Below are 14,662 nucleotides of genomic sequence, written 5' to 3' on the forward strand. Positions count from 1 at the left end.
TCATTATTCCCTGTAATGCAGTAATATGCTATTCCATTCATTATGATAATTTATTTGTCACCCCCCCGTCATTGGTCTTTTTCTCCACCTTTTTTTTCTTATTTCAAATAGTGTTACGAATATTTTGAGAATTTAATTTAAAATCATACTATAGAAAAGTTTATTGAGTTCTTAAGCAATTGTAATTTAAAGGACAAACAGTAATCTTCTTATAAAATGTTGATAATACTATTGAGAACGAATCCCTTCTCAATTCTTTCTAGGATGGATCCATATTTCATGTACAGTCTAAGAAATGTCTACAAGCTGAGCCGAATGCTTCCAATGGCAATCCAGCCCCACTGTTAAGAACATGTACAAATTCAGAGTATCAAAGATGGTTCTTCAAAGAAAGTAGCTAATGTGTTACTGTGCCAGCCAACCAGATGGTGGAGTAGGGATCAAAAGGTCTGGATTCTAGTTCCAGTTGCATCGTTCACCAGTTATATGACCTTGTGCAAGTCCCTTTGTGTCTGAATCTCAGTTTAAGAATATTTGCCCAGCCTACCTCACAGGGTTGTTGTGAGGGTCAAAGGAAATATGTGAAAGACTTTTTAACCGACTATAAGACATCATACAAATGAAACAACACACAAAGCAATGACAGTGATTGTGCTCAGGAGGACTGTGTAGCCCGTAGCTACTTAGTTCAATATAATGTGAGGATATCATGAAAAACTTGACAGTAATATTTTCATAAGGAAATTATTTTACAAGGTGTAAATTTTTTTTGAGAATTAGTAGAAGAGTTTAAGCTTTGCACTATTTATTTAAAAGCTTTACTGTTGTTTCAAGATGGCCTCTTTTCAAAGAGAGAAGCACATAATTCTTTTTATTCAGTGACTTTAAAGCAATTATTTACCAAATACTTTTTTTAGTATTGCCTATATTCTATGATAGTGCCTTTTTTTAAGAAGCAAAGTAGAGATTGAATCTTGATATTTTCTATATATTAAGCTATTTGCACAGATTTAAAACAAAAAAATGTACTGTAGATTGCACAGATTAATATTTTGACCAGAATTTTCTCAATACGTGAGACTGTAGAAAAGCTGCTTATGTGGAAAGAGATGATAGCTGCTTCAGATCATTGGGATACTCAAAGCTTATTTGAAAATAATAGTTTGTATATTACAGAGCTGTCAACATCAGCCAGAGAGTTTTTGCCAATGATACTTAGAATCATAAAGTTTTAAAGGAGATTAAATCCAAACCCCAGCTGGATGGCCAAAATCTCTCTATAACATTCCCAACGTATGGCCATTCAGCCCCTGCTTAAATACTTCTAGTCACAGAGAATTCACTACCTCATAAAGCAATTTGTTCCTTTTTCAGATAGCCATGATTGTTAAGATGTTCTTCCTTATGGCTCCCTGTTAACTTAATCCCATTTAGTCCTAGTCATGGCCTCTGAGCCATAATGGATCATTAAATATTTAAAAACAGCTATCATGTCTCCCTTCAGTCTTTTCTTCTTTAGACTAACCACCCTCATTTGTCTGAACCATTCCTTATATGATATGGATTTGAGTTCCTGAAACAATCCTGTTACTCTAGTTTGTCAATGTTGTGCCCAAAACTGAAGACAGTAAGTACTCTAAATGTGGTTTGATGAGAGATTAAGATAATAGGGCTGTCAATTACTCCCTCTGGATACTGTGCTTCTATTAATGTTGCTGAAAACTGACCATTTGAAAGAATAACCTTACTAGAAACTTTCATATAAGACAAACTTTTAATAATGCTTTGATGTGACTTAACCATCATTACTATGACTAACTACTACTGTGACTTTTTAAAATGTACATATAATAAAAATTTTTGGTAAACATTAGTTTGAGAAATAAAATTAAATTTCAGCACATAATTCATCATTTAAATCTGAACACTAAATTTGGTACTTTGAAAATTGTAACAAATGCTACTGAAATTATTTTCTAAATGTTTTTATTTCTGTAGCTGGTTTTGATTTTTGTATAATTTCAAGATACACTTCTATGGTTTTGCTTAAGATACAAAAATGAAATATGTAAATATGGAAAGTGTGCTATTTTGAATATTAAAAAGTCAAAGGAATTGCTGATTATTATTTTTCATTCAATCAGATGTAAGATGACATTGATACCAAATTTATTAAAAATTCTATGACTTTATGTTTCAAACACTTTTCCTACCTGTGACTTTTTGTTTTTGTTTTTGCTTTTTTGTCTGAGAGGACATTACATACTTCCTGTCTGGGCTGTTAGGTAGTGCAATAGATAAGCATTGGACCTGGAATCAGGAAGACCTGAGTTCCAATGTGGCTTCAGTTACTTGTTACTGACAGGGTGACCAGGCAAGTCATTTAACCTCTGTCTGCCTCAGTTTCCTCACCTGTAAAATGGGAATAATAGAAACACCTACCTCACAAGGTTGTTGTGAAGATCAATGAGATAATATTTGCAAAGCACTTAGCACAATGCTTGGCACATAATAAGTACTTATTAAATGCTCTTCCCCCCTTTTCATTTTTCCCTTTCCCTCCCTCACTTTCTGTCCTGTAAATTCATTAGTTGTTTGCTCAGTTCTGTTATATTTTGCATTTGCTCTTCATTTTTATTTTTTCAGTTGCTCATTTTTTATTTCATTTATTCTCCTTTTTGCCACTTCCATTGATATCTTTGGATATCATTTCCCCAGTTATACCTTCATCTATTTTTTTTAAATTTTAAAATCTGAAACGAAATTCTCTGATTCCTTTAATTTATTTAGGATACCATTTAATTCATCCTTTGGCACTTTCTTCAGTCTATCCATTACATTACAATTTGAACCTTTGAGGGAATTTCATCTCTTCACTCTTTTAATATTGCAGAATTTCTTTCATAAAATTTTTGTTGCTTATTCTGGCATTGGAATGGTAGCTACCATAATTCTCCGGATGAGAACTGGAGTTATTGCTTCAGTAAAGTGATCTGGGTTGGACTCTTCAGTCAGCTTCAGGAATGAGATTGGAGCAAAACACTTGCTGAGATCTGATAGTGGTTATAAAGTATGGAATCAGAGAATCCCCTCAGCAGCAGGGCAGCTGAAGATGTCTCAGCTTTGGGCTGCTTTTTTTTTTAGGCAATTGGGGTTAAGTGACTTGCCCAGGGTCACACAGCTAGTAAGTGTCAAGTGTTTGATCTGAGGCCGGATTTGAGCTCAGGTCCTCCTGACTTCAGGGCCAGTGCTCTATCCACTGTGCCACCTTGCTGCCCCCTCGGGCTGCTCTTTGAAGGATAGGGAACAACTAGAAGGCCTGGGCTAGGAGAGGAGGACCTAAAGCTGGGAAAGACTAGTGGATAAAACAGAAAAGTGACTCTGCCCAGCTTTCCTAAGAGCAGGAGAGGAATTTACTGGTTTGGGAAGGTCTGGGAACACCTTTATTATAATTTTTTTTAAACCTGGAGGAAGGGAGTACACATAAGTACTGATCATATAAGAAAAAGTGAATAACAACGTATAGGCAAAGATTCCTCATAGAGGAGTGATGGCTCTGGAATCGGCTGCTGGACGTTGGCCACAGCAATTTAAGAACTGAGCACAAAATCCATCAACTCTCAAGAAAAAAGGGACTGGGGAACTTTGATTCATCAAGAGGGAGAATTTCTATAGTGATTAGCATTGGGTATGCAATGCTTATTTTTCTGTGAGAACCAAGTGACTGGTATCTTTGCTCAAATGGGGCTTGAAGAATTCATTTCTAATGTGGAGAATGAAATGTTCCTTTAAGATGAAAGGGGAACTTGAAGATTAAGGAGAAAAAAAAAAGATATGGCAGAGAAGAACGCTAGACTGGCAGGAATTTTGAAGGTAGAAGAATGTGATAGAGAAGAAAATGAAGGACCACTGAACACTTAGAATCAAGAAATAGAATTGAGGATCTTCCTATAGAAATGAGAGCTAGGCTTTTGAGGAGGAAGCAGAAGATTGTGTTTTAAGGAATTATGATGTATACCCATGAGTACTCTAAGGAGAGATTATCCAGTAAAAAGAACAAGCAAATAAATAGTGGTGGTTGGTGATGCCCTGCTGGGGAGAGGGTACTGATGTAGCTATTTGTTGACTTAACATTAATCATAGAGAGATTTGTTTTCCTCCTAGGGCATATATCCAAGAAGCAGAGCAAAGATAAACCTGTTCACAATTTTTTTTTTTTGATACTGGGTCTCCTTTTCTTGCCCAAGCTGGAAGTACAGAGATCAATTATGACTGATTCCACTCTGATTGGCACAGAATCTCTGACCTGTTTCTTACTCATGATGGCTGGCCTCTCCTTGCTCTCCTGGGATCACTTTATCAGTGTTGAATCCAGTGGAGATACCAAACAAGCCTAGCCCACTTCAGCTCAGAACTCCTGAGCTCAAGAGATCAACCTCAGTTTCCCTAGGAGAAACGGCCATAGATATGTACTAGTGGGCCCAGTTCTGCTATTTACTTTCAGTAATCCACATTAGGACAAACAAACAAACAAACAAGCAAACCCTGCCAGAAGGAATTAGGAAAGCACTGCTAAGGAGAATGAAACATTGGGAAAGAAATCTTAAGAGTTCTTAAGACCTGAAGCCCTGATGGTATTTTTATCACAGCTTCCTGTCAAAGGAAAGGGCTACCAAAGAGAAAGGCAGATTTGGGAACCTGCTTTAAGAAAATGATGTCTGAGAACAGGATTTCTGGGCCACCCCTTAAAATAGAGATGATACAGACTGGTTAGATTGGGCCCATTCCTACAGAGGGTGGAGGAGGGTTCAATGTTCAAAACATGTTCAAAACAGTGAGAAATAGAAGATAAAGCCAAGGTTACAAACCTAAGAGACTGGAAGAATGGTGGTGCCTTTAACAGATGTAGAAAAATTTGGAAGAAAAATGGGCTTGGGGGGAAAGATCATGAGTTTTGTTGATTTTTATGTAACTTCATATTATTAAATGGAAATGCTCATTCTATTATCCAAGGGGTCAGACTAAACAATCTAATTATTTAAAATACAGCAGAAGGTAATGTATAAACTTGCCAATTTTTGTTCTTTATCCTGGGAAATATAGTAACCTAGTAATTTGAAAGATCCTTGGTTTAAGCCATATGGGTATTCCCTCTACCAACACATACAAGAGAACTCTCCCATGCTTTAGTTGGATGGTCCCAATGAGTTTCTGAGGCCGAAAAAAAAATCATCACTTGGTGGCCAACCTTCTGGTGATGAGCCTTTCCAAATTTAGCTTGGTTGGCTCTCAAATAGGAGATAGACAATTTGTTGCTGGGTAGGCACTGAAACTTTTCATAGCTTAGGATCTGCCAAGATTTGTAGGATGTAAGTGGAATAAGCACATGTTAATGTTATTTAAATAATACTATGAAAAATGCAACTCTTGGCCTTGGTGTATTCTGTTCAAGCATGAGTGTGACATATATACAAATTTCATCAGAATCAGAGAGGCAACATGTTGTAATGAAAAGAACCCTGTAGTTGGAGTCAAACTTGGTGTTCTTAGGATTATTCCTAAATAAAGTGGTCAAAGGATATAGAATCATAGACATAGAACTTGAAGGGAATCTTAGAGGCCATCTGGTCCAACCGCCATCATCATCATTATCACCATTGTCATTCTTCCCAGTTGGTCTCTATCTTGCTTATGTTGGAAGTACAGGGGCTACTTAGGGGTGTGGTCCCACTTTGATCCACATGGGAGTTTGTCTTCTGCTTTTTATTTTATTTTATTTTATTCTTTTATTTTTTACCTAGACCACTTTATTTTGCCTTAGATAATCTGGTGATTCTCCCTCTCTTGCTTCTGGGGGCTCACCATAGTAATGCTAAATTTAATTTTTGATACTCAATTGGTTTAGCCACTTCTGAGCCATCACAACCTAGAACTCTGGAACTCAAGAGATCCTCCAGCTGTAGCCTCACCAATAGCAGGTATTACAAAGCAGGCCACCATGCCTGGCCAATCTCCTCATTATATAAGAAAACTGAATCTCTGAGAAGCCGATTTGCCCAAGGTCACCCAGCTAGTAATTAGTAAAGTTAGGATTTGAAGCCAAAGTGTCAGATGCCAAATCCAGGACATTTTCCACTGTACCATGCTTTTTCCTCCGGACAGGTTTTAAAAAGAAGAAAGGCAAACTATTGACAGCTTTCTGAAAAATTGTTCAAAATCACTAATTATAGAAAAATGGAATCTAAAACAACTTTGAGATATTAAAATAAACTGACATGTGGCCCCATCAAAGGAAATGACTTGTCCAAGGTCACAGTTTTTATATAAAAATAAGCTTATTGTTAGATTGACTCTCTACCCATCAACTTAGTAAAGATAGTAAAAAAATGGAAAAACACATCGGAGGCTCTGTGGGATGAAAATGACACTAATTTGATGCTGGTAGAGCTGTGAATTGGTTCAACTGTTCTGGAAAACAATTTGGAATTATGTGAGAAAAGTTACTAAATTGTTAGCCTTTGACCCAGAGATCTCACTGCTGGAGTTACACCCCAAAGATGTTATTGATAGCAAGAAAAAACCCTTATGTCCAAAAATAGTCATAGCAGCATTAGTTGTGATAACAAAAGGTTGGAACAATCTATGACATGTGAATACAGCCTAAAACTACCATGACATAATGAAAGATGGCTATGAAGAACACAGAGAATCATGAGAAGACTTGTATGACATGATTCAGAGTGAAGGCAGGGCCAAAAGAACAACAATTATAACGATGTTAACAAAAAATAATACAAAGAGGCAACAAAATTTGGAGTGGCCAAAGTTGGTGCTGTTCTCTCCAAGTTAGAGATACATCCTTCCTTTCCAGTAATAATCAGTTAGTGATAGAAGAGGAAAGTGACAGGTATTAGTTGGAATCACACTGCAAGGCTGTGTAAGTTTTGCTGAATTGTACTTTGTGGAGGGATTGGTTTGGGTTTTTTTGGGGGGGGAGGCAGGAGGTGAGGAGTGTTAATGTGTTTTATTTCAAAGTAAAATGTATCAGTGAAGGAAGAGTCCTTAAACACCTCTCGTAAAAACCTACAGCAAAATAATTCTTTATCTCCTTAATAATATTGTGAATAGAGTCTGGGCTAGGAGTCAAGAAGACTTAGCTTCCTGAGTTCAAATCCAGCCTCAAATACTTACTAGCTGTGTGACCCTGGGCAAGCCATTTAACCCTTTTTATCTCAGTTTCCTCATCTGTAAAATGAACCAGAGAAGGAAATGGCAAATCACTCTAGTATCTTTGCCAAGAAAACCCCCAAAAGGGGTCACAAAGAGTTGGACATGACTACAAAATTCCTCAACAACAACAATCTTAGATCGATACTATTCGTCAAAGTTTTGTATTTGTATTTTTTTTTTTGCTAGGTTGAGAATCTTTCAAACTTTAATTTCTATTTAATTTCCATTTCTTTACTGGACCAATCAATTCATGATTATAAGGAGTTTCCAGTTAGGAACTTATTCTACAAATACAGATCTGCTCTTGCTCCAGTTGTTTTGAGGGCATTGAGAAGTTAAGTTTCTTGTCCAAGATCATATAACCAACATATGTCAGATGTGAAACTTGCATCCAGGTGGTCTGATTCTGCACCATGTCATCTCTCAATCTCTGACAATAAACAGCATTTAAGAAAAAAATATAAAGATTGTGGCCTTTGTTAGGCCACTTAACCTCTATGGGCCTCAGTTTCCTAATCTGAAAAATGAGAGGATTGGGCTATAAAGAGGCAACTGTGGTGCAGTGAATAGAATGCTGGACCCAAAGTCAGGAAGACCTGAGTTCAAATCCAGCCTCAGACACTCACTAACTTTGTGACCCTGAGGAAGTCACTGAAACTCTGCCTCAGTTTCCTGATGTGTAAAATGGAGATTATGATAGCACCTACCTCCCTGGGTGAGGATCTAACGCTCTATATAAATGCAAAATATTGGATCATCACCACCATCATCATCATCATCATCATCATCATCATCATCATCATCATCACCATCATATCTGACTTCTGAAGTCTCTTTAAGACCTAGATCTATGTTTCTATGATCCTATTTTACCCATTGGGAAAAGAAAATGGGCAGAGAGGCCAGTACCTGACTATTACCAGTAGGTGGCACTGTTATCCCAGAAAAAATTATCTTGGCACCCTCACAGGTAAGTTTTTATATCCAAATGTGGGGAAATTATTTTTGCTTTACCAATACTTAAATTTCATTTTAGTCTTTGAACCATTCAATGTGGCCTGGTTTAGGGGTTGTGCAATTTTGGATGTGCTATGTATGGAGTTTGATAGAATAATTAAATAACCTTTATTCCCCCTATTTTGATAAGAAAAAGGGAGAAACTGTCCTAAGAGCTTAAAGTATTATCATCATCATCATCACTATTTCTAATAGACATTGGCCTTGGCAATCAATAATGTTTGAAGTAATCTGTCACAGGAGACCTTAGGTCCCTTAACTTGTATGACCCCGATTTCCTCATTTCTAACGTGAAGTAGGTTGGACATGATGACCTCTAATGCCCTTTTCAGCTCTAAAGCTCAGAAATAATGAAAGGTGTTGAGTTATTCTTTTACTCGATTTTTAAGTATAAAATTACTTGAAGAAATATGATTGCAATTTATCACTGAGATTGAGATTTTTGTTTTGACTTGACTATTGTATCACTAATAATTTAATTTACATTGATTTGCTACTTGTAAAGCCCTTTTATATACATGATTTAATTTATTCCTCACAGCCAACCTTAGAAGTAGGTAGGATACACTTTGAGATAAGGAACTTGTAACTCAGAGAAGTTTAAGATTGCATATTGCATTTTCCAAATTCCTAGAGCCATAGCTGGGTGGAGAGGCAGGAGCTTTGTCCAAAGGTGGGAAATTGCCTTAAGATAGAAAATTGTTCAAGAGTGAGAAATTCAAAGGTGTAGTTTTTTTGTTGTTTAATTACATCTGGCTCTTCGTGACCCCTTTTTGGGGTTTTCTTGGCAAAGATACTGGAGTGGTTTGCATTTTTTCTCTAGTTCATTTTATAGATGAAGAAACTGAGGCAAATAGGATGAAGTGACTTGCCCAGGGTCACATAACTAGTAAGTGTCTGAGGCTGGATTTGAGGTCAGGCCTTCCCGACTCTAGGCCTGACACTTTATCCGCTACACCACTTAGCTGCCCCAAGGTTTAGTTTACAACAACTTTATTCTTATAAGGAAGAATGCATAGGTGGAGCCTGGTGGTGGGTCTGGCTTAGAACATGGTAACAGGGTGGGCTGGAGCTATAATCAAGTAGAATTAATAATAGGATGGTGAGAATGTATACACAGCAGACTCCCACAGTAGAAGCAGATTGATTATCTCATAGGGGTCCTTGAGCCAATATTAGTGGGACTCAAGCTCTAATCCATTCTAGGGGTGGGGAGAGAAGCCTAGTCCTGGAACAGTGCTCTATTCATATAGTGCTCTAAAGTTTGCAAAGCAATTTACAAATATCATCTCGTTTTATCCTCAAAACATCCCTGGGAAGTAGGTGCTGTTATTAACTGCATTTTACAGATGAGGAAACTCAGGAAGATAAGTGATTTGCCTAAGATCAAGCAAACCGCATTTAAACTTAGGACTCCACTTCAGGTCCAGTACTCTACTCATGGTGCCAACTAGCTGCCATGACCTGATCTAATAAGTCAGCATCTTTGCCCAGTGGTGGATTAGGAAGTAGGAGATCTGGGTTCTAGTCCCTTCTTGACATTAACTCTAGGTCTCCATTACTCTGTCAAATGAGAAGGTTGACAAGGCCACCTCTAAGACCTCTTCTTATTCTAACAGTTTGTGATTCTATGAGATTTAGCTTCCATTTGGCTCTACCACCTGCCCAGGCCAACCTCAATTGCATTAAAAGTGGAATGAGCTTTCCTTGGTGGCCTTGGACAAGTAACTTACCTTTCTCCATAGATCCAATTTTTTCACTGTGAAATCGATTTGGGCTAGATGATCCCTAAAATCTCTTCTACCTCTAATCTGATGGATCTCATGAGGCATTGGAGAAATTGGCTTTAAGCCTTCTTTCAGTCCCTTTCCCCAAATCATGTATTTGTTATCACTCTCCCTTCTCATCTCTAATCAGACTTCTTGGGTGCCAAAGGTGAAGAAACTGACTTTAGCACATAGTTTGCATGAATTTAAATTGGAAGTTACCAAATGACCTGAATTTCTGGAGGTGATGTCTGGAGCATCTTGCCTCTCAGGAGATTTGTGATACACTAGGTTCTCTCTCCCTCCAACTGAGAATACCTTTCTCACCACTTGCTAAAGGTGAAAATTTTCTTGTCTAGAGAAGACACTTTATCCATATTGCTCATGACAATAAGAATCAGAAACCTTCTCTGAAAGCAGAAATTTCTTTATTTTTACGTAGCACAGAGAACAAGAAACATATTAAGTGATTATCTTACCTTGCCATGCTTATGATGAATTTAAGCAAACAGAATGCCTAAGGAGATAATAGCAATGTTAATAGCAATCATTTGGGGAATGGTTGAACAGGGTGTATATGATTGCGATGGAACACTACTGTGCTACAAGAAATGATAAGCTCAGTGATTTTAGAAAAACATGGAAACACTTGCATGAAACAACGAAGAGTGAAATGAGCAGAACCAAGAGAACATTGTATACAGTAATAGCAATATTGTTTTAAGAATGACTTCAAGCAAATAAGTTGTTTTGTCTATTATAAATTAATTGTACTGTGTATATTAACTGTATTATATAACAAATTGACTATAAAGGACATACGAAGAAAGACATCATCCACATCCAGAGAAAGAACTGATAAATAGAAGTATGTGTAGAATAATTTTACATATATGTACACATGTGTGTGCATGTGTGTGCCTTATGGTAGCCATCTCTAGGGCAGGGGGAGGGGAAGAAAAAAAAAGAAAAAATTTACATGATAATTTTTCAAAGGAATAGCAAGTTGTGCGTAGTAGATTTACAGTTTCATGTACAATCATCTTTTCTATTGTACTATGTTATGAAAATGCTTGTTTTATTCCATAAATTAAAGATAAAATTAAAAAAGACGAGTTGAGAAATTCTGCAAAGAACTTGCCAAGATCCTCCAAAATAAGTCATTATTTACTTTTACATTTATTGGATTTAAGACAGAAGTGGGCACAGGGGTAAAATAGCAAAAGCTATATTGGAAAATATAGTTTGGGAATCAAGAAGTGGAAGACTTAGAGGCTACTCGGAAGCTTTGTCCCTATGCAGCATGAGTACTTTCTGCCAGAGAGAGTTGGAAGGCCTTGGACATGGCAAATGCCAATGTCATCCTTTAAAAAAAAAAAAGCCAAACTGTTTGTTTTTAAGTGGTCAGGAGAGTACTGGTTGCTGACTTAGCGAGTGTTCCAGAACCAGCTTACTGTGTGTAGTCAGATCATTAGCTGGTGTGTGCAGGAGTCAAATTAAACACCAAATTAATAGGATAAAGATGAGGAGATGACACTGCATGGCAATTACAACAACATCAACCCAACCTGTTTAAGCAAGCTCTTGTCTCTAGAAATAGTTAGAAAATGAAAAAAAGTAATGACACTGGTCATCCACATTTCTTAAAAATGTTTGACAGTCACAAAACAGCAGCCACAACAAGGAAGCCAGAAGAACCCAGAAACCATCAAACAAAACCTTCTTGCCAAGTGCAGAGACATGGCAGTCCAGAATAAGGCTGTTATAGAGTGCTGGGGGTCATTTGAAAAACAATGTCCTTAACCCTGGTTAAGGAAAGCAGTGAAGTTGGCTGTGGATGAGTTCTGTCAGCACCATAAGATGCTTGCCAATGGGGAAGGTATAGCAACCTGAACTTGGTTCAATTATGGGATTATGTTTACTGTAGTTTCCTCTTCCTGTATTTGAAAGATGGTCTTGGGCAGGAGTGGGGAACCTGTAGCCTCAAGGCCACATGTGGCCCTCTAGGTCCTCAAGTGCAGCCCTTTGACTGAATCCAAACTTTGCAGAACAAATTCCCTTAATAAAAGGATTGTGTGTGTGTGTGTGTGTGTGTGTGTGTGTAAAATAAAAAGGACTCCCCAAGACTCTTGGTGAAGAGAGATTAGGCTTGTTTTACTTGGCCTCAGAGGGCAGAAGTAGGTACAGTGTGCAGATTTTGGTCTAGAGTAAGGAAAATCTTAACTATTAAAGCTGTCCCAAAATGAAATAGTCTCTCTTGGGAGAAAGCAGATTCTCCCTCATTTCTAGGTAGTCAAGGAAAGATTGGCAGACCACTTGTTAGGAATCTTTGAGAGGGGATTTCTATTCTCTGGGGAAGGGATTATTTCAGTTTAGTGTGCCTGGAGCATAGTAGGTGCTTAATACATACATGCCTTTTCACTGATTGAGGTACAAGTTGGAAAAGATGGTTTCTGAGGTTCATTTTAACTATGAAATTCTATGATTTTCTGATAATTAAAGTGGTCACAAACTGTGTTGTCTTTTGCGGATAAGGATATTTGTGTACTGTATTGTCTCAATATGATCAGTGTGTTTTCAGGAATTAGACTGAACCCTAGTATCTACTATTCCCATGCACTTGATAATGGATCAATTTTGTTGTTTTATTGGGTTAAAAATACATAATAGGACCATGTCACATTGCCACACAAGGCTCTGAGAAAGACAATATCTTGGAAGATAGGAAAGAAAATAGGCATTTATTAAACACCTACTATGTACCAGCCACCATAGCAAGTGCTTCATAAGTGTTATCTCATTTGATTTTCACAATAATTCTGGGAGGTAGGTGCTATTATTAGCCCCACTTTACAATTGAGGAAACTGAGGCAGAAAGAAGTTCTGGTTAAGAAGTTAAGCCCCGGGTCTCACAGCCAGTAAAAGTCTGAGGCTGGATTTAAACTCAGTTCTTTCTGACTCTACCCATTGAGCCACCTAATTTCCTCCAAATACCTAGGATAGGCTCTATCAACTTGAAAATGTCTAATTGCCATTCAGGACAAACAGCTCTTGACTAGGACAATCTGAGGGTGAATGTACATGGGTTCAAATCTTGGCAATGCCACTTATGACCTGCTTGACTTTGGGCATTTTATTTAACCTCAATTGGCCTTAGTTCCCTTATTTTTATTTTTTAAGTTTTTTATTCATTTTAAACTTAGATACAAAATGAGGGGGGAAAATTTCCATGTACATGGCAGAACATAAAGAGAAGATTCAATATAAAACCATAAATTTCCATTTCAGTGTGTTTACTTTTTTAAAAAAAAATTATGTAATAAATACTACACATTGTTTTCAAAGCTACCCAGCTTTTCTGTGCTTCTTTCTTCTTTTTTTCTTTTTTCAAAAACATTAATTAATTTATTTTTAGTTTTCAATCACTTCCACAAGATTTTGAGTTCCAAATTTTCTCCCCATCTTGCCCCTCCACCCACCCCAAGATAATGTGCATTTGGAATACCCCTTCCCCTAATCTGCCCTCCCTTCTATCACCCTCCCCTTCTCTTATCCCCTTCCTTTTCTATTTTCTTGTAGGGCAGGATAGATTTCTATACTCCATTTCCTCTGTATCTTATTTCCCAGTTGCATGTGAAAGCAATTTTTTTTTAACTTTTGTTTTTAAAACTTTGGGTTCCCTTCCTTCCTCCCCACCCACCCTCATTGGAAAGTCAAGCATGCAAAATACTTCCATAGCAGTCATGCTGTGAAAAACTAACTAATTTCCCTTCATCCTATCCCACCCCCTGTTTATTCTATTCTCTATTTTAACCCTGTCCCTCCTCGGAAGTGTTTGCTTCTGATTACTCCCTCACCCAATCTGTCCTCCCTTCTATCATCTCCCCCCCCCTTAGCCACTTCCCCCCTATTTTTCTGTAGGGTAAGATAGATTTCCATAACCAATTGAGTGTGTGTGTTATTCCCTCCTTAAGCCAAATCCAATGAGAATAAGATTCACTCATTCCTTCTCACCTTCCCCCACTTTCCCTCCACTGTAAAAACTTTTTCTTATCTGTTTTATGTGAGATAATTTACCCCATTCTATCTCTCTATTTCTCCTCTCCTAGTATAACCCTCTCTCACTCCTTAATTTTATTCTCCAGATATCACCCCTTCATCTTCAATTTACCCTGTGCCCTCTATCTATCTATCTATCTATCTATCTATCTATCTATCTATCTATCTATCTATCTATCTATATACATACATACAAAGAATTTTTTCCCTCCAACTACCCTAATACTGACAAAGGTCTCATGAGTTACAAATATCATCTTTCCATGTAGGAATGTAAACAGTTCAACTTTAATAAGTCCCTTATGATTTCTCTTTCCTGTTTACCTTTTCATGCTTCTCTTGAGTCTTGTATTTGAAAATTGAATTTTCTTTTCATCTCTAGTCTTTTCATCAACAATGCTTGAAAGTCCTCTATTTCACTGAATTTCCATTTTTCCCCCTGAAGGATTATACTCAGTTTTGCTGGGTAGGTGATTCTTAACTGTAATCCTATCTCTTTTGACCTCTGGAATATTATATTCCAAACCCTCTGGTCTGCTAAATCCTGTGTTATCCTGACTGTGTTTCCATAACACTTGAATTGTTTCTTT

The 14,662-nt window shown here is 37.3% G+C and overlaps 1 protein-coding gene across 1 annotated transcript in view; it reads left to right on the plus strand.

Moving 5' to 3' along the window:
• LOC114026111 (polypeptide N-acetylgalactosaminyltransferase 12-like) overlaps window positions 1-2,171 on the plus strand; it is a 48,346-nt gene extending 46,175 nt beyond the window's left edge. Inside the window, exon 10 of the mRNA XM_027839740.1 lies at window positions 264-2,171. Within this exon, the coding sequence (XP_027695541.1) occupies window positions 264-401 (138 nt within the window). The 3' untranslated portion in view covers window positions 402-2,171. The remainder of the gene's footprint in view (window positions 1-263) is intronic.
• Window positions 2,172-14,662: the final 12,491 nt, after the last annotated feature.

This window comes from Vombatus ursinus, unplaced genomic scaffold, assembly GCF_900497805.2.
Source record: "Vombatus ursinus unplaced genomic scaffold, bare-nosed wombat genome assembly UNPS02014832.1, whole genome shotgun sequence".
NCBI classification, from domain to species: Eukaryota; Metazoa; Chordata; class Mammalia; order Diprotodontia; family Vombatidae; genus Vombatus; species Vombatus ursinus.